Source organism: Camellia sinensis, chromosome 4 (genome assembly GCF_055761805.1).
Source record: "Camellia sinensis isolate YWXY chromosome 4, ASM5576180v1, whole genome shotgun sequence".
NCBI lineage: Eukaryota > Viridiplantae > Streptophyta > Magnoliopsida > Ericales > Theaceae > Camellia > Camellia sinensis.
The window spans coordinates 110,613,664-110,636,591 of record NC_138964.1 but is presented as its reverse complement, the minus strand read 5'-3'; the positions used below and the strand labels follow the sequence as shown (position 1 = coordinate 110,636,591).

The 22,928-nt window shown below is 40.9% G+C and overlaps 1 protein-coding gene across 1 annotated transcript in view; it reads right to left on the bottom strand.

Moving 5' to 3' along the window:
- LOC145823968 (protein neprosin-like) overlaps positions 1-22,467 on the bottom strand; it is a 41,422-nt gene extending 18,955 nt beyond the window's left edge. The window contains exons 1-2 of the mRNA XM_082923547.1: positions 22,354-22,467; positions 21,427-21,706 (exon numbers count right to left, since the gene is read on the bottom strand). Coding sequence (XP_082779673.1) covers positions 21,427-21,706; positions 22,354-22,467 — 394 coding nt within the window. The remainder of the gene's footprint in view (positions 1-21,426; positions 21,707-22,353) is intronic.
- Positions 22,468-22,928: the final 461 nt, after the last annotated feature.

The following is a 22,928-nucleotide window of genomic DNA, read 5'->3' as shown; positions in this document are numbered from 1 at the left end:
TGGTTGTTGGAGTGTTGTAGTTGCGTTTGGAACAGGTAGGGAGTTAGTTTTTTAAAAAAGTTGCTGCCCAGAATTTGACTAGTTCGCTCGAGCGAACTTTCTTGTGCTCGAGTGGTTGGCTTCTGTCTGCAAAACTTCTAGGAGGGTGTCATTGTGTGCTCAAGCGATAATTCAGTTCACTCGAGCAGTCTCACTAATTGTGTTTGTTCGATCTAGTGGAGTTTTGGTCGTTCGAGCGGTCTGCGCGTATATCAGTCCATAAAAGTCACTTTTTGGATCACTTTTTCATTTCTCTCTCTCTCTAAACATTTCAAAAACCTAGATTTACTCTCTTCTCTCTCTCTAAAACTCACCTTCAAACCTCAAATACACCCCCACCCTTGATCTTTACACCTTTGTCCTTTGGAGTAAAGATAGGTTACATTGAGAGCTTCGTTTTAATATGAGAAGTTCTTGTTTTCGTCGACGTTGAGTTTTGGAGCTTTGTGGCTTTCTCCTCTTCCGAAGTTGAGGTAGGGATTTTCTTAACGGTGTGCATGTTGTTTAGCATCGTTATCTATTATTTTTGCTAGTCAAGGGTTTTCAAAAAAGTAGTTTTGGATATATATATTTATTGATGTACAAATTTGGGGAAAAAAAAGACTTGTTTTCAGTTATGGTTTGGGATTAGTAACCAAGTAGTTGTTGTGTTATGAGTTTTTGAAGAAAATTGGGTTTTAAAGGGTTTCTCAAAAGTTAATCAAAAACTAGGGTTTTGGGTGTTCTTTTTATGGAAAAGAAGAAATTGGAATGGTTGTAAGATTTTAATTGAAATGAGGTTTGGTTGAGAAATGTTTGAATTATTGGAAAAATACTAAGTATTATTTATCCTTTTGAAATAGTGGTTTCATTGAAAATGATATGAACGGTTTTGGAAAAATTGTATATTTTTGGTTGAGATTCACGAGACTCATGAGAAGTGTGAATGTTGTTTGGAACTCAGGAGATTTTGTATAAATCATTGGGATTCCGATTTGGTTATGACTTTGGAATATTATTATTGTTGTTGTTTTTAATTAGAGATAATTATTTTTGGCAACTGGTGGAGGGTTGTATTGATTGTTGTAGAAACTGCATGTGGATTAGGGAATGGAAATGTTCACAAATCATACATCGTATTGTGCATATCATGGATTAGTAATTGGGGATTTCAATGTTTCGGAAAACGCATTGTTGTTTTGAGATGAAAGTATTGTATTATTGAAAGGATAAATAAAATGGTAAAACTGTAAGGAGGTGTTAAAGAAGAATTAAATTAGACTATGTATCTAAGGCGTAAAACCTAAAATCCGCATGGTAGGTGCCGAGTCTTCCAGTTAGTACCGGTAAAAATGGCTTAGTGACTTGTATAGTTACTATTATGAACACTAGCCCTAGAGATTTATTCATTATATTTACCACTTGATTATTTTGAAAGAATATTGTTGATTTGGAAAGATGTTTTGGAAATCTCGCATTACATTGTTTCAAAGAGAGAAAATATGTGTTTTATCATATCATTTCACATGCATTCATCTTATGACATTGTTAAGCTTCATACATGTCATTAAGTTTATTTCTACTAAGCTTTATGCTCACCTTACGAGGGAAACGACTTTCAGGTGAACCGGTGTGCCTCCGCCAAGGTGATGACTTAGGAGGATCTTAGAGCTTGAGGCCCGTATGTATTGTTTTCTTTGGTTATTTGTTTGTAATTTAAGGCGCGGGTTTCCTTGTAACTGGGCAAGGCCTTGAAAATTTGTAGCCTTTAAGGCATTAACCTATAATAGTTTAATTTTATTCATTCTAATAAGAATTCATGTTGTAGGACTAAAAGAATGTTCTGAAGCACGTGTTGGAAATGATGTTTTATAATCATATTGTTGTTGTGCTCCATATGTTAGTACTATTATACGGGAGTAGAATGTTTATTTATTTTGGGGCATTATAACTTGGTATTAGAGCGTACCAGGTTAGAATACTTTAGGTACATGGGAAGTGGTTCTTACCAGAAAAGGGTTTGTCTCGCTTGATAGAGATGTTGTATGCTCAGTATGCTAAATGATAACATGCTTATGTGGCTAAGTGGGCATGAAATTGGATCCTTAGGATGTGATTTGTGTCTGTTAAACACTTGGAGGTTTTATTAGAAAGACACTTCATCAATGTTCATTCTAATAGGAATTCTTGGGGTTTCGTGGAACAAATTTTATCTTAGGAAGATAATTCGTGTGTGATTAGGTGGCTAAGTGCTTATATGGAATACATTGTGTGTTTTAATACTAGTGTATGAGATTTTGTTGGGGACACCATTAGATGTGTGCTAAATTCGTTATGTTTGTTTTGATTAGGATGTCTAGGCGAAAAAAGTAACGACTTTGCTCCTTCTACATGGGAAGAATTGAGGAAGCAATTGCTGAAGTTACACCAAGGTACTACACCTTTAACACAATTTAAGACGTGGTTTACCAATCTATCGAGGTTCGCTCCAGAGTTAGTGGAAACCGAAGAGCTCTATTGTATGGAGTTTGAGAGTAAGTTATGTGATGAAGTTCAAGAACGGATTGCCGGGTCTTGGCATAGGAATTATCGTGCGCTTGTGGATACGGCGGCTCAGGGGGAGGCCCTCATCCTAGTCATGGGGTAGAGTGAGGAGGAAGCCACTTCAGCAACTCCTGCAACTTGGGGTTGTGGTAGACCTAGTAAGAACCAACGAAGAAGGCAAGGTTGTTGTCTCAACCAATAGTTGCACCAACGAGATCATCTAGCCAACCAGGACTTGGGGCGATCGAGTGCTCATAGGGGGAGCTGTGACAACCCCGACTTGTGATTAGCTTATAATCTTTGATTAAGAAAGCCTAATAAGTAATTAAGATGAAATTCTACGTTAATTACATGTTATATGTTATTTGTATTTATATATGTCTATCATAGAAATATTTGTTTGTGTTTTCGTTCTGTTCTGCAAATTGAAGGCCTTATCGGCCAGAGAATACAAAATTGACTCCATTTATGCGTTATTTGGAATTTTTAGAACATTATGGTAAATCTAATTAGAATTCGATTCAAAACCAAATAATTAAAATCAATAATGCCAATTAATTAGTCACTAATCAAACTTCATAATCAAGCCTATATAAGGCAACTTGTTGACCTAAGGCCATTAATTTACACTTTCATTTCTCATACTTTGGACTCAAAAACATGAGAGAGAGAGAGAGAGAGAGAGAGAGAGAGAGTGTTGAGCTTGGAAACCAAAGGAGAGGAAGGAGAGTTATAGAGAATTCAAGGTTTCGGACTTAGAGACTTAAACAATTAGTCAACTAGAGCTCAATTGAGAAACTAAGGTAAGAACTCAACCCTTTAGTTATATAATTGAGTTGGTTAATGCTAGGATTCAAATGGATTAAGAGTTGAATTACAAGAATTAAGCTAAGATTGAAGAATCAAAACTCAAGCCATGCATGCATGCATATTTCATGGCATTTTAAAGTTGTTTTCCAAAGAATTTTCTCTTGCATGTCCTCATTTTGGTTTTGTTCTAAGAATTTAACATGTTTTTGAGTTAAACACCTCATCTGATCATGTTTTGGAAGCTTTGAAGCCAAGACAATTCATACATGTTGTCTTCATATTATGTTCTTTAAGTTACAAGTTTTGTTTTGTACAATTGGCAAAACTTTTGGGCTTGATTTTGCGGAATGTTTTGTAATTCATCATATACTATGAGTTTCTCAATGTTTTACCAAATTTTGGCCCAAAAAGATGTTTTGAAGCTTTGAAATTGAGTTTTGGACTTAAATCAGCAATCTGGAAATTTCAGAATTTGCATCCTCCACTCGAGCGGTGGAGTTTGTGCTCTAGCGGAGAATGCGAGCTCCTAGTACTTTTGTAGAGTTTGGGGGTTGGCTCGAGCGGCAGAACCTGCGCTCAAGAGACCACCCTTATTTTTGACCTCTGCTCAAGCGACCGAAGTTACGTTCAAACGTAAAATGAGAGCTCTCAGAAGTTTTACAGACTTTTGCAGACCGCTCCAGCATAGAAAGTTATGTTCAAGCAGAGACCATATTTACTCAGTCTTTGGCTCGAGCGTTCGTCGAGCGGAAAAATCATGCAACTAGTACTTTTGCAGACTTTGTAGACTGCTCGAGCAAACGAAGTTACGCTCGAGGGCACTACCCTGTTTTTGAAAATTTGACCAAGTGTTTCAAGTTACATTTTGGCATCCTCATTGCATTCTAGGAAGTTCTAAGCCTTAATTAAGACACAATAATGAAGATAAGGATTAGAAACACACCAAGATAGAAAAGAAATGAGTTAAGTGTTTTATGAGCGTGTGTTTTCATGTGTATCCGTTATGTGTTTGTGTAGCTCGCGCGCCATAGATTGTTGATTCAACTATTTGACTCTTCTGCTATTGGAGCTATCTGTGAGTAATAACTCTGTAAAGTTATGTTTGATTATAATTATTTTCTGACTGAAATGATATGATATGTTTTCTAAAATTCTATTTTATGAATCATGAATGAATGTCCATTTTTCTGAAATGTATTTGTGGCATCCTTAGTTCATGTGGCCCTTGCTCGAGGGTAACAATACTATGGCCAATATGCACGTGGCCCTCGCCCTTGGGTAACAATACCATGGTTTATGTTCATGTGGCCCTTGCCTAGGGATAACAATACCGCGGCCTATGTTCACGTGGCCCTCTCCTGGGCGTAACAATACCACAGCTATTTGTGCACAAGATATTGACCTTTAAGGTCGTCGGTACCAACTATGCATGTGAGTCTTATGACCAATCTGATCTAATAGCTAATGGCTGTTCCACATATAACTGCTTATGAAATATGTATAAGTATGTGAATCTAAATCTATTTTTGATATGAACTCTAATTTCTGAATCTGTTTTTGACATCATTTATAACCCCCTTACTCTGTTGTTATTCACTAGGCTCCAGCTCATTCTATTATTTATGTATGTAGGTGATCAGGAGCGGGACTAGGTTCAATGAGGTTGCCTGGAGTTCTTTTCTGTCAGCTAACTTTTGTGCCTCCAGAGGAGGTTCCCGTTTGAGATGTGATTAAGTTTTTGTGAATCAAGTTTAAGACTTGCATTTTCTTATGTTTCGTCTAAATTAGTTTTTGTAAGACCTGTATTTGTGGGTTTTGGTGACATAAGACTAATGTAATTATGACGTCACGTATTGTATATAAATATAAGTTTTAAATTCCTATTCCGTGTATGTCTGCACAGCTCAATGGACTATGTATGTTTTATATATTTGCTTCTGCAGCCCCTTATTAGGTGTAAATCTATTCAGATGCCCTTGGTAATCCCGGGATTACTGGCCGGTTACAGCACTAAATCTATCAGAGTAGGTTTGGGCCGTGACAGGAGCAGTCATTGGGATCCTTACTAGTTCAGACTTCGTACCAGTCACGAATTCGAGGACCACCTATTTGCTATGCATGTAATCAACTGGGTCATACTAAGCGTTTTTGTATGCAACTGGGGACTTCTTTGGGTATTCCGCAATCTAGTCGGGTTCAGCCTTATTCGTCTGTGTAACGCCCTCAAAAAATAATAACATTAAACCCATCAATCAAGACATGCGTTGACGTATAAACAAATCCACCTTCTATTATTCATTAGCGTCTCATTACATAAGTATTACATGTTAACATCATAACAAAATGCCCTACGGGCTTACAGCTTTCCAAGTTAACACTTGGTTACAACAAAGAGTACTAACTCGATACATATTAAGCCCTTGGCTTGAAGTTACATGTAATACATCAAAAGTAAAACAACAAAACATGTCCGCCTCTAGCCTCCCAGCTATGTCCTTGGAGGTGGCATGCTTCCTGTACCTGAAAATGATATTCCCATATAGGGTGAGCCACAGCCCAGTAGAAATACACTAAACCAACCATGGACAATGACTAAAAGATTAGCAATTGATAGTTGGTCAACACTGATACAATCACATAAATTACATATTTATGTCAACGACTTACAAGTCCCATTTACTTTTCATTTTCCCTTTTTCAACAGATAAGCATGCTAGCTCTATCATCATTTCCACAGATATGTATAAAAACTATATCTCACATTCAGATAAGCATAAAAGCTATATCCACATTCTCAACAGATATGTATATCAACAATATCCACAGATAAGCATACAAGCTGTATCCACACTTCACAAAGATAAGCATATGAGCTCTATCTTCACTTCTCTAGACAAGCATATGAGCTCTGTCTACGGAGTTCATCCCCTATCTCCTCCCAATACCTATCCGGTTTAGAGGTACATCCCCTATCTTCCCCTAAACCGCGGAGTACATCCCCTATCTCCTCCTCTACACATAACGTATACAAACACAAAGGTTCTATATACAATCACTCAATACATATAATTAATGTATTCAATCAACCGTCAAGTTCCATGACACATTTCATTGATTAGTTTCAGTTTACTTAATCATCAAGCATTGTCTACAACAATCACGACTATCCTCCACCGATAGCCCAAAGCAGTTATTTCTAAAACAGAAAATAAATGCACAAATGGATATTCAATCAACATTTCATTTCCTCATTTCTCACCAATTAATTATCCCAATTAATTAAACAATGTAATTAGGCCATTTTCCATAATTACCATTTCAACCCTTAGGTCCCATTTTCATCAATGATTCACCAATCATTCCATTCTTCCATGCCCAAACATGCATCTAGGTTTATTATGAATAAAACCCCAACCTTTGTAAAATTACACAAAAGCCCCAACATCTCAAAATACCAAAATTTAAAGACAAACCCATAGAGAGGAGTAGGTTATCCCTACCTCAAATTCGGAGTCCCCAAAGGAGAAGACGACAAAACCCAACGTGCTCCAAAACCCGAGATTTTCAGATTAAAATGAAGCCCTCGACGATCAACAACTTTTTTGTAAAGGCCAAAGGTGAGTAAATCACTCCTACTAGATCAAAACCTAGAGAGAAGGTAGAGTCTAGAGTGAGAGGCTCAACAATGGTGATTTTGGAAAAGTAAGAGAGAGAAGAGAAAGTGAAAAAGTGATTTGAAAAGTCACAATTTCGGGACTTAAACCCAGTCTTCCGCTCGAGCGTAAAACACCCCGCTCGAGCGGCCACTCACAGACTTCCGCTCGAGCGGCCAACCTCCCGCTCGAGCGTAGAATGCTCTCGCCCAGCACTTTTGCAGAACCCGGCCTCCGCTCGAGCTCCCAACCCTACGCTCGAGCTCACAACACTGCACAACAAGATACTGGATGGATGTAATCTACGCTCGAGCGCCAACACCTCCGCTCGAGCGTACAGGCCAAAAATCTGGGCAACTAGTTTTGGTTTCTAAACTCAACCAACCTGTAACAAACCCGCTCAACACATCCTATAACTCAAATTCAAAGTAAGAAAGGATGTAAATAAGATAATAAACAACTACCAACATCCACGGTCACATGTCCGGATCACTATACAACAAGGGTAAACCTGGGATCGTTATAACCTCCCCCCCTTAAAGAATTTCGTCCCCGAAATTAAACACAAGTTTTCAAAAACAAGTTTTCCTCCATTTTAAACAATGTTACATTTTAACATTCAACAATTCGACCCATTACCGGTCATCCCATCCCTTTAACAAGAGACATATCACAATATGTAAACAACATATGTATTTTCAACATGCATCAACATTATGCACTATCCTTCCAATTTCAACAATATATATAACGCATATAATGTCACTTTCAACTTCCATATGAGGCAAGTTCCAAAACATACTTCCAATAACCAAAACATTTTCAATGTTTCACAACTTAAGACATATATCCAAGCTCTTAAGTTCAACAAAATGTAAAATTTAAATATAAGATTACATAACAACAAACAAGTCCGGATATTTCTCTCGGACTTCCAATTCACGTTCCCAAGTGGCTTCCTCCACTCCGTGATGTCTCCACAAGACTTTCACCAAAGGAATGGTCTTGCCACGCAGGACCTGATCCCGCCTATCCAAGACCCGAACCGGTCTCTCCTCATAAGAGGCATCCTCATCTACCTCTAAATCAGTCCAATCCAACACATGTGATGGATCTGGCTCATACTTCCGAAGCATACTCACATGAAACACATCATGCACTCCGGACAACTGCGGCGGTAAGGCTAACCGATAAGCAACCTCACCTATCCTCTCAAGGATCTCAAAAGGACCAATAAACCGAGGGGATAACTTCCCACTCTTCCCAAACCTCATCAGACCTCGCCTAGGTGATATCTTCAGAAAGACATGATCACCTACCTCAAACGCCAAAGGCCTCCTCCTACGGTCGGCATAACTCTTCTGTCGACTCTGGGCTGTAACAAGCCTCCTACGGATAAGCTCAACTTTCTCCGTCGTCTCCCTAACCAACTCCGGACCCAACAAAGGTGCATCACCCACCTCGGCCCAACAAACTGGAGACCTACACGGTCGACCATACAAGGCCTCAAACGGTGCCATACCGATGCTAGACTGAAAACTGTTGTTGTAGGCAAACTCTACCAATGGCAAGTGCCTCTCCCACGTCCCACTGAAGTCCAGGACACAACCCCGAAGCATATCCTCGAGGATCTGAATAGTACGCTCGGACTGTCCGTCAGTCTGAGGATGATAAGCCGTACTAAAGGTCAACTTAGTGCCCAGGGCACTCTGCAAACTCTGCCACAACCTAGCAGTAAAACGAGGATCTCTATCTGAGACGATCGTCACTGGGACCCCGTGCAATCTCACTACGTCCCAAACATACAAGTCGGCAAGATGATCCACTGAATCTCTCACGCGCATAGGAATAAAGTGCGCCGACTTAGTCAACCGGTCTACAACCACCCAAATAGCATCACTACCCCGTTGAGTCCTCGGAAGACCTACAACGAAGTCCATAGTGACATGCTCCCACTTCCACTCGGCAATAGGCAAGGGTTGCAACAAACCCGCTGGCCTCTGATGCTCGGCCTTCACTTGCTGGCAAGTAAGGCACTTCGATACAAAAACAGCCACATCTCTTTTCATACCCCGCCACCAAAACTGGCGACCCAAATCCTGATACATCTTAGTACCTCCCGGATGCACCGCAAGGCGCGAATGGTGAAACTCTCGGAGTACCTCCTCTCGGCAAGACTCCGGTACAAACAAACGGTCTCGGTATCTCACACTCAGGTCGGGATACACCGTCAAACCCTTCTCAACTTTCCCACTGGAGATCGTCTCTCGGAGGGATTCTACCTCAAGGTCACCTCTCTGTGCCTCTAACACTCTAATCACAAGTGTAGGCTGCGCAACAACAGAAAACAAGGCCGCAGCCTTAACAGATTCGCCCAGTAGCAAATCAAACTCGCCAAGTGCTCCCAACATCTCCCATTCCCGGATGGCTATACAAGCTACATCACTAAAGGTTTTCCTACTAAGGGCATCGGCCACAACATTGGCCTTTCCCGGATGATAATGCAACTCAAAATCATAATCCTCGATGAACTCCATCCATCTCCTCTGCCTCAAATTCAAGTCTTTCTGTGTAAACAGATACTTCAAACTCTTATGATCCGAGAATACCTCGAACCTCTCACCATAAAGGTAGTGCCTCCAGATTTTCAAGGCAAAGATCACAGCTGCTAACTCTAGGTCGTGTGTGGGGTAATTCTTCTCGTGTATTTTCAACTGACGTGAGCCATAAGCTACCACTTTCCCCTCTTGCATCAACACACAGCCCAAACCCTCTCGTGAGGCATCACAATAAACCGCATAACCCAACCCTCTCTCCGGAATAATCAACACCGGAGCGGTGGTCAATCTAACTTTCAGCTCTTGGAACGACTTTTCACAAGTCTCACTCCACTCAAACTTGACTCCCTTCCGAGTCAGTCTAGTCAACGGTGACGCTAACCTGGAGAAATCTTTCACAAACCGACGGTAATACCCGGCCAATCCCAGAAAACTGCGGATCTCAAACACACTCTTAGGCTGTGCCCAATCTTGCACTGCCTCAACCTTGGATGTATCAACAGACACCCCTTCCCCGGATACCACGTGGCCTAAGAATTTGACTTCCCCCAGCCAGAACTCACACTTCCCAAACTTGGCATACAGCCTATGGGCTCTAAGTAACTCAAGCACCACTCTCAAGTGTGCCTCGTGCTCCTCCTCAGAAGACGAATAGATAAGGATATCGTCCACGAAAACAACCACAAATCGGTCTAAGAACTCCCGGAAAATCCGGTTCATCAAGTCCATAAAGACCGCCGGTGCATTGGTAAGTCCGAATGGCATCACCAAAAACTCGTAATGGCCATACCGCGTACGGAATGCCGTCTTAGGAATATCTTCCTCCCTGACCCTCAACTGATGGTAACCCGATCTCAAGTCTATCTTAGAGAAACAACGGGAACCCTTCAACTGGTCGAACAAATCATCTATACGGGGCATAGGATACTTATTCTTAACCGTAGCCCGATTCAACTTCCGGTAGTCTATACACAATCTCAAGGCACCATCTTTCTTTTTAACAAAGAGTGTCGGTGCTCCCCACGGTGAAACACAAGGGCGAACAAAGCCCTTATCTAGCAATTCCTGGAGCTGAACTTTCAACTCAACCAATTCTGCTGGAGCAAAACGGTAAGGTGCCATAGAAATCGGCGCCGTACCAGGCACTAAATCAATAGAGAACTCTATCTCTCGGTGAGGTGGCAAACTAACAAGATCTTCGGGAAAGACATCCGAATACTCACAAACCACCCTCGGTAACACAATCTGTGTCTCATCACACTTACTACTCTCAAAGCTAGCAAGTAGACCACTAAGCTCACTTCGCCCTCGCGAATCAAACCCCGGTGGCAAAACACTACCAACCCGGTCTCCCAAGAAATGGAACCACTCCCCGCTCAAGGTACATAACGTGACCCTCTGGCGGTAGCAATCAATAATAGCCCGGTATGACGATAGCCAGTCCATACCCAAAATAACATCAAAACCCTTCATGGGCATGACAACAAATGGAAAAGGAAGCCTATAGTCGGCGACCTCTATATCACATCCTCTAACACCCTGTTTCAGAATCAACTCACCACCCAAAGGCGATACCACACAAATAGGAGATGCTAACTGTGCTAACTCCAATTCCAAAACAGATGCAAATGCAGCAGATACAAAAGAATGAGATGCACCCGTGTCTATCAACACATTAGCAACTGAGTTGCAAAACAGAAAAGTACCTCTCACTACTGATGGAGCCGGTACTAAATCCTGCGCGGTAACAGCATACACGCGCCCCGTAGGCCCCTGGTCTACCTGCTCACCTCTCGGAGCAAAAGACTGCTGCACAGACTGGGATGACGAAGCTCCCGGATTGGCCCTCGAGGCCTGCACAGACTGAGCTGGCTGAAAACCCTGCGTCTGCCTAGAACCAGACGCTCCCGAAGTGGCACACAACTGTGGGTAAAACCTCTTCATGTGCCCAGGTTGTCCACACTGATAACAAGTCAAGAGCTGCCCCCTGCCCAAACTCTGACTCTGCGGTCTAGCTGAAGAAGAATCAGCTTTCTGACCTCCACCCTTCTGCGGGCAAACTGAAACCTTGTGACCCAACTGGCCACACTTGTAACAAGTGAAGTCCCCCTGACCACCTCTCCCTGAGCCCACACTCGGCACTGGGAAGGTCGATCTAGCAACACCACCCTGCGACTGCTGAGGGTTAGAACCCCTCTGCCTCCTGCCATCACTCTGACTATCTTGGCTCCTCTTGGAGCCTCTCTGCCCCTCATCCTCCTCCTGCATCATGAGCTCCATATGAGCTGCAGCATCTACCAGGTGTCTATATTCTCGGATATAAGACCCACCAACTCTCAACTTGAGGCCCCGCCTCAACTTCCGCTCAAACTCATAGCAACGGCGTTCCTCAGACGCCACCAGTTCAGGTGCAAACCTGGACAAACTGGTAAAAGTAGCCTCAAACTCGGCCACTGACAAGCCCTGCTGATTAAGCCGGCTAAACTGATCCCTCAGCTTCTCTCTAGCTACTGCAGACAAAAACCTCTCCTGAAAAGCATTCACAAATGCCTCCCAAGTCCCACCAACACGAGCCTTTTCGTACTTCCACCATTGACCCGCATCTCCCTTCAGCTGGAAGGATGCCAAGGTCACTTTCAGTGCTCCGTCCTCGATGCCAAGCATCTCAAACGTCTTCGTTGTCTGTTCGAGCCATTCATCTGCCTTAAGCGGCTCTTTAGGATCCCCGATAAACTCGTCCGGATTACACCGAAAGAACTCCCTCTTCAAGAAGGAAGGCCCTGTCTCAGCTGCCTGATTCCCAGCTCTAAGGATACCCAAAGCTCCTGCTAACTCTCTGGCCAAGGCACCCATAGCCTGCTGACCCACTGGCTCGGCCACATTGGCCTGACCAACCCCCTCCTGTACTGCCGGAATCTCACCCGGTAACGGCGCTTCCTGCCTCGCAGGTCTACCACGCCTAGCACCTCTTCCTCGTCCTGACATCCTAATAAAGGCAACACAGAACGTTAGCACATTCATAAATGTGCCGAATCTAAACACTCACGTCCTAATGCATGGACAACTGTAATTCACTCCACATAAGCACATAAACACATAAGCACTTACGAACTTCATTTCCGGATAATGATAGTCCCGAGACGTTACTAGAGTTCCGGTTAGAAATAGCATTGATCAAGTGCTTTTCCAACAAGACTCCCAGAAACTCAAGGATCCACTCAACATCCTAGAAATTAAATCCCATACCCACATAATCACATAAGCATGTTAGCATTTAAGCACATCACATATGATACTACATCTAAGTCTCTATCAAGCGAGACAAACCCATTGTGATCCTAATCACTTCCCACGTACCCAAAGTATTCGAACCCGGTACGCTCTGATACCAAGTTGTAACGCCCTCAAAAAATAATAACATTAAACCCATCAATCAAGACATGCGTTGACGTATAAACAAATCCACCTTCTATTATTCATTAGCGTCTCATTACATAAGTATTACATGTTAACATCATAACAAAATGCCCTACGGGCTTACAGCTTTCCAAGTTAACACTTGGTTACAACAAAGAGTACTAACTCGATACATATTAAGCCCTTGGCTTGAAGTTACATGTAATACATCAAAAGTAAAACAACAAAACATGTCCGCCTCTAGCCTCCCAGCTATGTCCTTGGAGGTGGCATGCTTCCTGTACCTGAAAATGATATTCCCATATAGGGTGAGCCACAGCCCAGTAGAAATACACTAAACCAACCATGGACAATGACTAAAAGATTAGCAATTGATAGTTGGTCAACACTGATACAATCACATAAATTACATATTTATGTCAACGACTTACAAGTCCCATTTACTTTTCATTTTCCCTTTTTCAACAGATAAGCATGCTAGCTCTATCATCATTTCCACAGATATGTATAAAAACTATATCTCACATTCAGATAAGCATAAAAGCTATATCCACATTCTCAACAGATATGTATATCAACAATATCCACAGATAAGCATACAAGCTGTATCCACACTTCACAAAGATAAGCATATGAGCTCTATCTTCACTTCTCTAGACAAGCATATGAGCTCTGTCTACGGAGTTCATCCCCTATCTCCTCCCAATACCTATCCGGTTTAGAGGTACATCCCCTATCTTCCCCTAAACCGCGGAGTACATCCCCTATCTCCTCCTCTACACATAACGTATACAAACACAAAGGTTCTATATACAATCACTCAATACATATAATTAATGTATTCAATCAACCGTCAAGTTCCATGACACATTTCATTGATTAGTTTCAGTTTACTTAATCATCAAGCATTGTCTACAACAATCACGACTATCCTCCACCGATAGCCCAAAGCAGTTATTTCTAAAACAGAAAATAAATGCACAAATGGATATTCAATCAACATTTCATTTCCTCATTTCTCACCAATTAATTATCCCAATTAATTAAACAATGTAATTAGGCCATTTTCCATAATTACCATTTCAACCCTTAGGTCCCATTTTCATCAATGATTCACCAATCATTCCATTCTTCCATGCCCAAACATGCATCTAGGTTTATTATGAATAAAACCCCAACCTTTGTAAAATTACACAAAAGCCCCAACATCTCAAAATACCAAAATTTAAAGACAAACCCATAGAGAGGAGTAGGTTATCCCTACCTCAAATTCGGAGTCCCCAAAGGAGAAGACGACAAAACCCAACGTGCTCCAAAACCCGAGATTTTCAGATTAAAATGAAGCCCTCGACGATCAACAACTTTTTTGTAAAGGCCAAAGGTGAGTAAATCACTCCTACTAGATCAAAACCTAGAGAGAAGGTAGAGTCTAGAGTGAGAGGCTCAACAATGGTGATTTTGGAAAAGTAAGAGAGAGAAGAGAAAGTGAAAAAGTGATTTGAAAAGTCACAATTTCGGGACTTAAACCCAGTCTTCCGCTCGAGCGTAAAACACCCCGCTCGAGCGGCCACTCACAGACTTCCGCTCGAGCGGCCAACCTCCCGCTCGAGCGTAGAATGCTCTCGCCCAGCACTTTTGCAGAACCCGGCCTCCGCTCGAGCTCCCAACCCTACGCTCGAGCTCACAACACTGCACAACAAGATACTGGATGGATGTAATCTACGCTCGAGCGCCAACACCTCCGCTCGAGCGTACAGGCCAAAAATCTGGGCAACTAGTTTTGGTTTCTAAACTCAACCAACCTGTAACAAACCCGCTCAACACATCCTATAACTCAAATTCAAAGTAAGAAAGGATGTAAATAAGATAATAAACAACTACCAACATCCACGGTCACATGTCCGGATCACTATACAACAAGGGTAAACCTGGGATCGTTATAGTCTGGGGAGGGGCAATACCAATACCAAAACTAAGTAGGCCAGACTTCGGGAGCCTTTGGAGGGTTAAACTTTTACCCTCAAACTGAGGAGATGCGTGTTTGTTTCAAGTGTGGCCAGCTGGGTCAAGTTAGTAGCTCTTGTCCCTGGCATCATAGTTCTTGGAGGGTTCCGGGGGTTGAGAATAACCCATCATAGCTCTTGTCCTTGTCTAGTTAGGAATGTGATAGCGGTGGTGGCGGATGGATAGCTGTTTTTGGTAATTAGTTTTGGTTATCTTGTTTTGTGACTGGAGGGCAAATGGTTGTAATTATTATGTAGTCGTTTTGTTTTGTAACCGGTATGATGTGGACCGTTGGAGGGAAAATGTTTTTTGTTTATGTATATATGGTGGGTTGTTTATTTTATGAGTTGGATACGTTGTGATTTTGAGCTTTTCTTAATGTGATGAGTCGTTGTGGAATTTAGAAATTTTCATATTGACGTGTATGAACTATTGCGTTTTGAATTAGGAATGTGATGGCCAGAGAGCCTTATTTTGACTTAGGGATTGTTTACTATGCTAAATAATTTGTGTTTGGTTGAAATTGATTTAGAATGGGTGGACAATAGAGTTGGTTGTGGAAGATGGGTATTTTGAGGGTCATTATGATTAGTTAGAATATGGCGAGGGTGGAGTTATACTAGTCAGTATGTTCGGTTTGGTTGATATTGGCTTATGTTATAAGTTTTAATTTATTGCAGTGGAGGCTTGTTGGAAGAGCAAGAGGCTTGTGTCTTGTAGTGACAGAAGTGGTGTTGTGATTGTTGTCAGATGCATGTAGATTGGTGTGGGTAGTGAGCCTATCATGGACCTCATCGATCTGCGATGTAGTGTGGTTGTATGTGATTGTGTTGGTGGTGTATATTGTTCTGCGAAGGGGAATTGGGGGTTTCGGCCCCAAGAGTCCACTTCAGACTTAAGAGGGTGTGGGAGAGGTTGTAGAACCCCCATATAATGGTGTTTGGTGTTGGAGTATTGTTGTTTTGGTACTAAGTGAGGAGAGTGCTTGAATGAATAAAGTATGAGTCTAATGGGTTTGTCACGATCCAAACCCGCTCCTACAGGTTTAGTGTCATAACCGGCCAGTAATCCTCGGATTACCGAAGGCCTCTGAACTAATTAGCAAAATATAAGGGGCTAGTGGAAGCAAACAGAGAAACATACATAGTCTATTGAGCTGTGTAAACATACACGGGATAGAAATTCGAAAACTTATAATATACATAAGTGTGACATCATAAATACAGTAGTCTACGTCACTTTCGTTATAGATAAAGCAAAAAGGGGACCGAGCCCAATATACAAATAAACAAGAAACTTGTTCTGAATCCAAAAGTAAACAAAGCCTTTACGTTCACAAAATAGGACCACAAGAAACTCAGAACCTCCTCGGGAGGCACAAAGCCTGGCTGACAAACCAAAATTCCAGATTATCAATTCTGAGTCTGGTCACATGCCTGGTCGCCTACAAACATAAATAATAGAGTGAGCTGGAGCCCAGTGAATAATAACAGAGTAAAGGTTTTAATGAATGATGTCCAGAACAAATTCCACACCTTTTATGATATTAGATACAAAATCATATTCGTATCAGAAACAGAATCAGAATCATATTCACATTCAAATCATGCGCAGTACATCCATTAGCATTAACATATTCCTATGGTCAAGCATATCAAGTTCTATAATGGAACCTCCAGTACTAGGTAACATACCTCACACATGAGCCACAATATTATTCCCCCGGGCAAGGGCCTGGCCACGGTATTATTCCCCCGAGCGAGGGCCTCATGACCATAAGCCACAACACTATTTCCCCTGGGTAAGGGCCTCTGCTAAGGATACCACATAAACATGTCAAAGAAGTGGATCATCATTCATGTAATCATAGCATATCCTTTTGTATCGTTAAAATAGTTCATGTCGTACCATAATGTTCAGAAAGTAATTTATAACAAACATAGCTTTACTAAGTTATTACTTAAAATAATTGCACAGATAACTTTGGTAGTAACCAATAGATCAACAGCTCATAGCGCGTGACCTATGCAAACATAACAGATTCACAGATTAAAACACACACTTGGACAGTGCTTAACCTATTTCATTTCGTTCATAATGTGTTTCTATCCTTTAACCTCATTATTTTCTCTTAATCATGGCCTAGGAATGCCTAGGATGCAATGGGGTTGCTAAAATGTACTTGAAAACACTTGAGCAAACATGCTGAAAATAGGGGCCTCGCTCGAACAAGCGACCAAACATGTGAGAGGTCGCTCGAGCGCAACTTCCTTAGCTCAAGTGGTCTGTAAACTCAGTAAAAGTACTGGTTGTGTGAATTTTTAGTTTAGCTCGACAATCGCTCGAGTATGAGACTGAGGTCCTCGCTCGAGCGCAACTATTGTCGCTCGAGCGGAGTGCAGAATTTTGGAATTTCCATATTGCACTCCCAAGTTCAAAACTCGAAGTCAAAACTTTAAAATACACCATTTGGGCTTCAAAACTTGAGAAAACATGTCTAAACTTGTCCAACATCATGAAATCAAAACCATTTCGCCAAATCAAGGCCCAAAAGCCTGCCAATTTCTCAAAATTCAACTTGAAACTTAAGAATATGATGTGAACATGACATGCATGAATTGTCATGACTTTTAAGCTTTCAAATCATGATCTAATAAGATTAAATGGAATGAAACTTCATGATTTTTCAAAACTAAGGTGAAATAATAACATGCATGAGGAAAATTCTTGGAAACAACTTGAAAATGCATGAAATGTACATGCATGCATGATTTAACTTAATTCCCTTAATTCTAGCTCAATTCTTGTAATTCATCTCCCAATTCCCATGAATGCCGCTATTAGCTATTTCAATTACATAATTAAAGGATTGAGTCCTTACCTTAGCTTCTCAATTGAATGTTAGATAGCTAATTGTTTAAGTTTCCAAGCCAAAACAAGTTCTTCTAATTTCCCACAATCCTCTAGTTGAATTCAAGTCTTCCTTTTCTCTCTCTTTCTCTCTCACGTTTGATCTCAAAAGATGAGGGAATGAGAGTGTAAAGTGTATAGGAAGTGCTAGGGGTGGCCTTATATAGGCTTGATTAAGAAGTATAATCAATGACTAATTAAGTGACATTAATTATTCTAATTGAATTCGTTCCGAATCATATTTTAATTAAACCTACCATAAAATTCTAAAAATTTCAACTTACACTAAATTCAAGTCAATTTCGTGATCGGATGCCGATAAGGCCTTCAATTCGCAGAACCAAAAAGAAACAGAAACAGATATTTCTATAGCAAACAGATATAAACACACATAATGCAATGCACATGTAATTAACTCAGGATTTCATCTTAATTACTTATTAGGCATACTTAATCATGGCTTAACAGTTAATCATGGGTTAGGATTGTTATAGTCTTCCCCCCGTAAAGAGTTTGGTCCTCCAAACTCGAGTTACCTTCATTTTGGAAGAACACCAGATCCAACGGAAACAAGTCAACATTTTTTTTCATCATATCTTCTTCAGTTTCCCAAGTTGCATAGGTCCCTCCGTGGTTTTTCCAATCAACCTTTACCAGTGGGATTTCCTTGTTCCTCAGTCTTTTGATTTGACGGTTAACAATCTATATTGGCCTCTCTTCATACATATTGTCATCTTTCAGAAGCACATGAGTTGGTTCAATCACATGGAATGGATCTCTTAGATAGTCTCGAAGCATTGAGACATGAAAAACATTGTGCATATGTTTCATGACCGGCAGTAAGGCTACCCGATACGTCACCGAATTGATCTTCTTAAGAATTTCATATTGCGCAACATATCTCGATGCTAGCTTGCCCGTTACACCAAACCGTGTCTGGCCTTTCATCGGAGTCACTTTTATGAACACATGATCTTCGATCTCATATTCTCTGTCTCTTCTCCGGACATCTGTATAACTCTTTTGGCGACACTGTGCAGTTTTCAAACGTTGCTGGATCAATTTCACCTTTTCAGTTGTTTCTTGCATAAGTTCCAGTCCCAACAATGGTCTATCACCTACCTCAACCCAGCAAATCGGAGATCGACACTTCCGACCGTATAGAGCTTCATAAGGAGCCATTCCAAGACTGGAATGATAGTTGTTGTTATACACAAACTCGGCCAGAGGAAGATAAGCCTCCCAATTCCCATGGAAATCCAATACACACATCCATAACATATCTTCTAAAGTTTGATTGGTTCATTCAGATTGCCTGTCTGTCTATGGGTGATATGCACTACTCAATCGCAGTTCTGTTCCCAAAGCATGTTGCAAACTTTGCCAGAATCTTGACGTGAACTTCGAATCTCTATTAGATACAATGGATACTGGCACACCAAGTAATCTCAAAATCTCATTCATATAAATGTTAGCTAATTTATCAGCATTATAAAAAGTTTTCACAGGCAGAAAATGAGCAAACTTAGTCAAACAGTCAACAATGACCCAAATAGAATCTATACCTCAAGAGGAATGAGGCAATCCGACAATGAAGTCCATCATGATATGCTCCTACTTCCATTCCGGTATTGAAAGCGACTAAAGTAATCCAGCAGGTCGTTGATGTTCAGCTTTTGCCTGTTGGCAATGTAAGCATCTAGTCACAAAATCAGCAATGGTTTTCTTCATTCCCGACCACCAGAAATTTTGTTTCGAGTCATGGTACATTTTTGTATTCCTCGGATGCATAGCAAATTTTGAATTATGGCCTTCAATCATAAAACGTTTCCTCAAATTAGAACAATTCGGTACATAAAGTCTATTATGAAATTTCAGCACACCACTTTCAATCACAAATCCTAGCCTCGGTTTTTAGTTAATTTCATCAATAACTCTCTTCAAAAACTCATCTTCAAGTTGTTTCTCTCTAATTTCTTCAATGATTGCAGACTAAGCAGAGATGGTGGCTAGAATTCCACCTTGTTTACGCAGAACTATCTCAATTTCATTCCTCTCTAAGTCACATAACAATTCTCTCTGGCCAGTGAGTAAACATGACAAATTTCCAATAGATTTTCGGCTCAAGGCATTTGCGACTGTATTTGCCTTCCCTGGATGGTACAAAATCTGCAACTTATAATCTTTAATCAACTCTAACCATCTTCTCTGTCTCATATTCAGTTTTTTCTGAGTAAAAAATATTTTAAGCTTTTGTGGTCAGTGTATACCTCGCAAGTCACACCATACAGATAATGGCACCAAATTTTTAATGCAAAAACCACAGCTACTAATTCAAGGTCATGAGTTGGGTAATTCTTTTCATGTGGGCGGAGTTGTCGAGAAGCATAGGCAATCACCTTTCCATTCTGCATTAACACACACCACAAGCCTTTGTAGGAAGCATCACTGTAAATTTGAAACCCATCAATTCTGATGGGCAATGCCAAAATTGGTGCAATTACCAGTCTAGTTTTCAGCTCTTGGAAGGCTGATTCCTGTTGATCAGTCCAATCAAATGACACATTTTTCTATGTTAACTGTGTCAATGGCATGGCAAGTTTAGAGAAGTCTTTTACAAATCTGTGGTAGTAGCCAGCAAGCCCCAGAAAACTTCTGATTTCTGACACATTGGTTGGTCTTGGCCAGTCCACAATGGCCTCAATTTTCTGTGGATCCACCGATATGCTATCTTTGTTGATTACATGTCCTACAAATGCTACACTGTCAAGCCAAAACTCACATTTGGAAAGTTTGGCAGACAACTTCTTCTCTCTTAGAATCTGTAAGGCAGTTCTCAGATGGCTTTCATGTTCTTCCCTGCTTTTGGAGTAAGTCAGTATATCATCAATAAATACAACGATAAATTCATCAAGGAATTGTTTGAAAACCCTGTTCATTAGGTCCATAAATGCTATAGGTGCATTAGTTACCCCAAATGGCATTACCAAAAACTCATCATGCCCATATCTAGTTCTGAATGCAGTTTTCTCTATGCCTTCTGCCTTAACATTTAGTTGGTGATACCTGGATCTAAGGCTTATCTTAGAGAACACTTGTGCTCTTTGAAGCTAGTCAAATAGGTCATCTATTCAGGGTAGTGGGTATTTGTTCTTGAAAGTCACTTTGTTCAATTTTTGATAGTCCATACGCAGCCTAAAAAATCCATCTTTCTTTCTGACAAACAAAACTGGAGCACCCCATGGTGAAGTGCTCGGTCGGATAAACTTTTTATCTAACAGTTCTTGAAGTTGGCTTTTCAATTCTTTCAATTCTGAGGTTGACATTCTATAAGGGGTTTTGGAAATAGGTTGTGTCCCAGGTAGTACATCAATGGTGAATTCAATTTCTCTATTAATTAAATTCCCAGGTAATTCATTTGGAAAGACATAAGGGAATTCGCAAGCAACGAGAATAGTTTCCACATTCGGACTAGCAGAAGTCTCGATCAGAACACAACACATAGCTCCTACATCCCTTCCTAAGTAGTTTAACAACTTTCATGGTAGAAATCAAGTATGGTGGAGGAACTACCCCATTCCCAACAAACACAAACTCAGGTAGACCGGGTGGACGAAACACAACAGTTTTATTCACACAGTCAATAGTTGCACAGTACTTCGTCAACCAATCCATACCCAATATGCAGTCAAAATGATCAATTCCCAAAGGTAATAAACCAACATACAACGTTATATCACTGATTACAACATCACATGCTGGATAAACATATATGCACATACCATAAAACCCCTAGTTGGTGTAGAAACAGACAATAAATAATTCATAGGTTCTAATGGTCTAGTTCATTTCCGAGAAAAGGCATGGGACACAAATGAGTGTGTAGAACCAGAATCTATCAAGACATATGCATTTTGGGCACAGATAGAAATTATACATAACACTATTGACTCAGTATTCTGTACATCCCCTGGCACCAGTGTGAATACTCTCACTTGCCTTAATGTTTCATTTCCAGTATTACCTCCGGCATTAGTTCTTGCATTTGATCTTGTTACGGAGGCAGATCCGGCTGAACTTGCTGCAGGGCGGTTGGCATTTTTGGACCCCAATGGACAATCCTTCATTATATGACCGAGTTTGCCACACCGATAACAAGCACTAGATGCACAGTAACACACTCATCTATGCTTCCTTCCATAATCTGGACAGTTTGAAATAGATCCACTACTCTGACTAGAGCTACTGGAGGATCCCGTGTTCTGCTTCTTTGAAAATGACCGACCCTTCTTGAAATTGAATCCGGACCTTTTACCTCGCCATTCAATTGTTTGAGCCTTAGCTTGTTTCTTGGCTGCTAGAATGGCCTCTACCATCAATGTTCTATCAAGTACTTCCACATATGTAGACAACTTCAAAACGCCTACTCAATCAAACACCTCCAAATCTAATCCCCCATCAAATTTCTGAGCCTTCTTATAGTCTGTGTTGACCACATGAGGAGCAAATCTGGCCAACTCAGTGAACTTAGCCTCATACTCAGCTACAGACATCTTACCTTGCTTAAGATCTTAGAATTTAGAAACCTTTTGATCTCAAAAGCACTGAAGAAAGTACTTATCATAGAAAATCTCATTGAATTGAGCCCATGTTATGTTCCCGTTACTATTTTGAATTAGCAACCACCATCTTTGGGCTTCATCTTTTAGGGTATATGTGGCCAATAGAACCTTCTGTGTCTCGGAGCAAGGAAACATTTCAAATAGTTTCTCCATTTCAAGTAGCCATGTCACTGTCTTTAAGGATTCAATACCACCTAAGAAAGTCGACGGCTTCATCTTCATGAACTTCTGAGTTAGATTTATAATATCATTGTTATCCAGCTCAACTTGGACCGAAGGGGGCGGAGGAGGCAGAGGTTGTTGTCTTTGCTAGTGTATCATTGCTTCAGTTAGGGTTGCAAGCATTTGTTCCATTCGGCTCATGCGAGCCTTTGAGGATTCATTTGTACTGT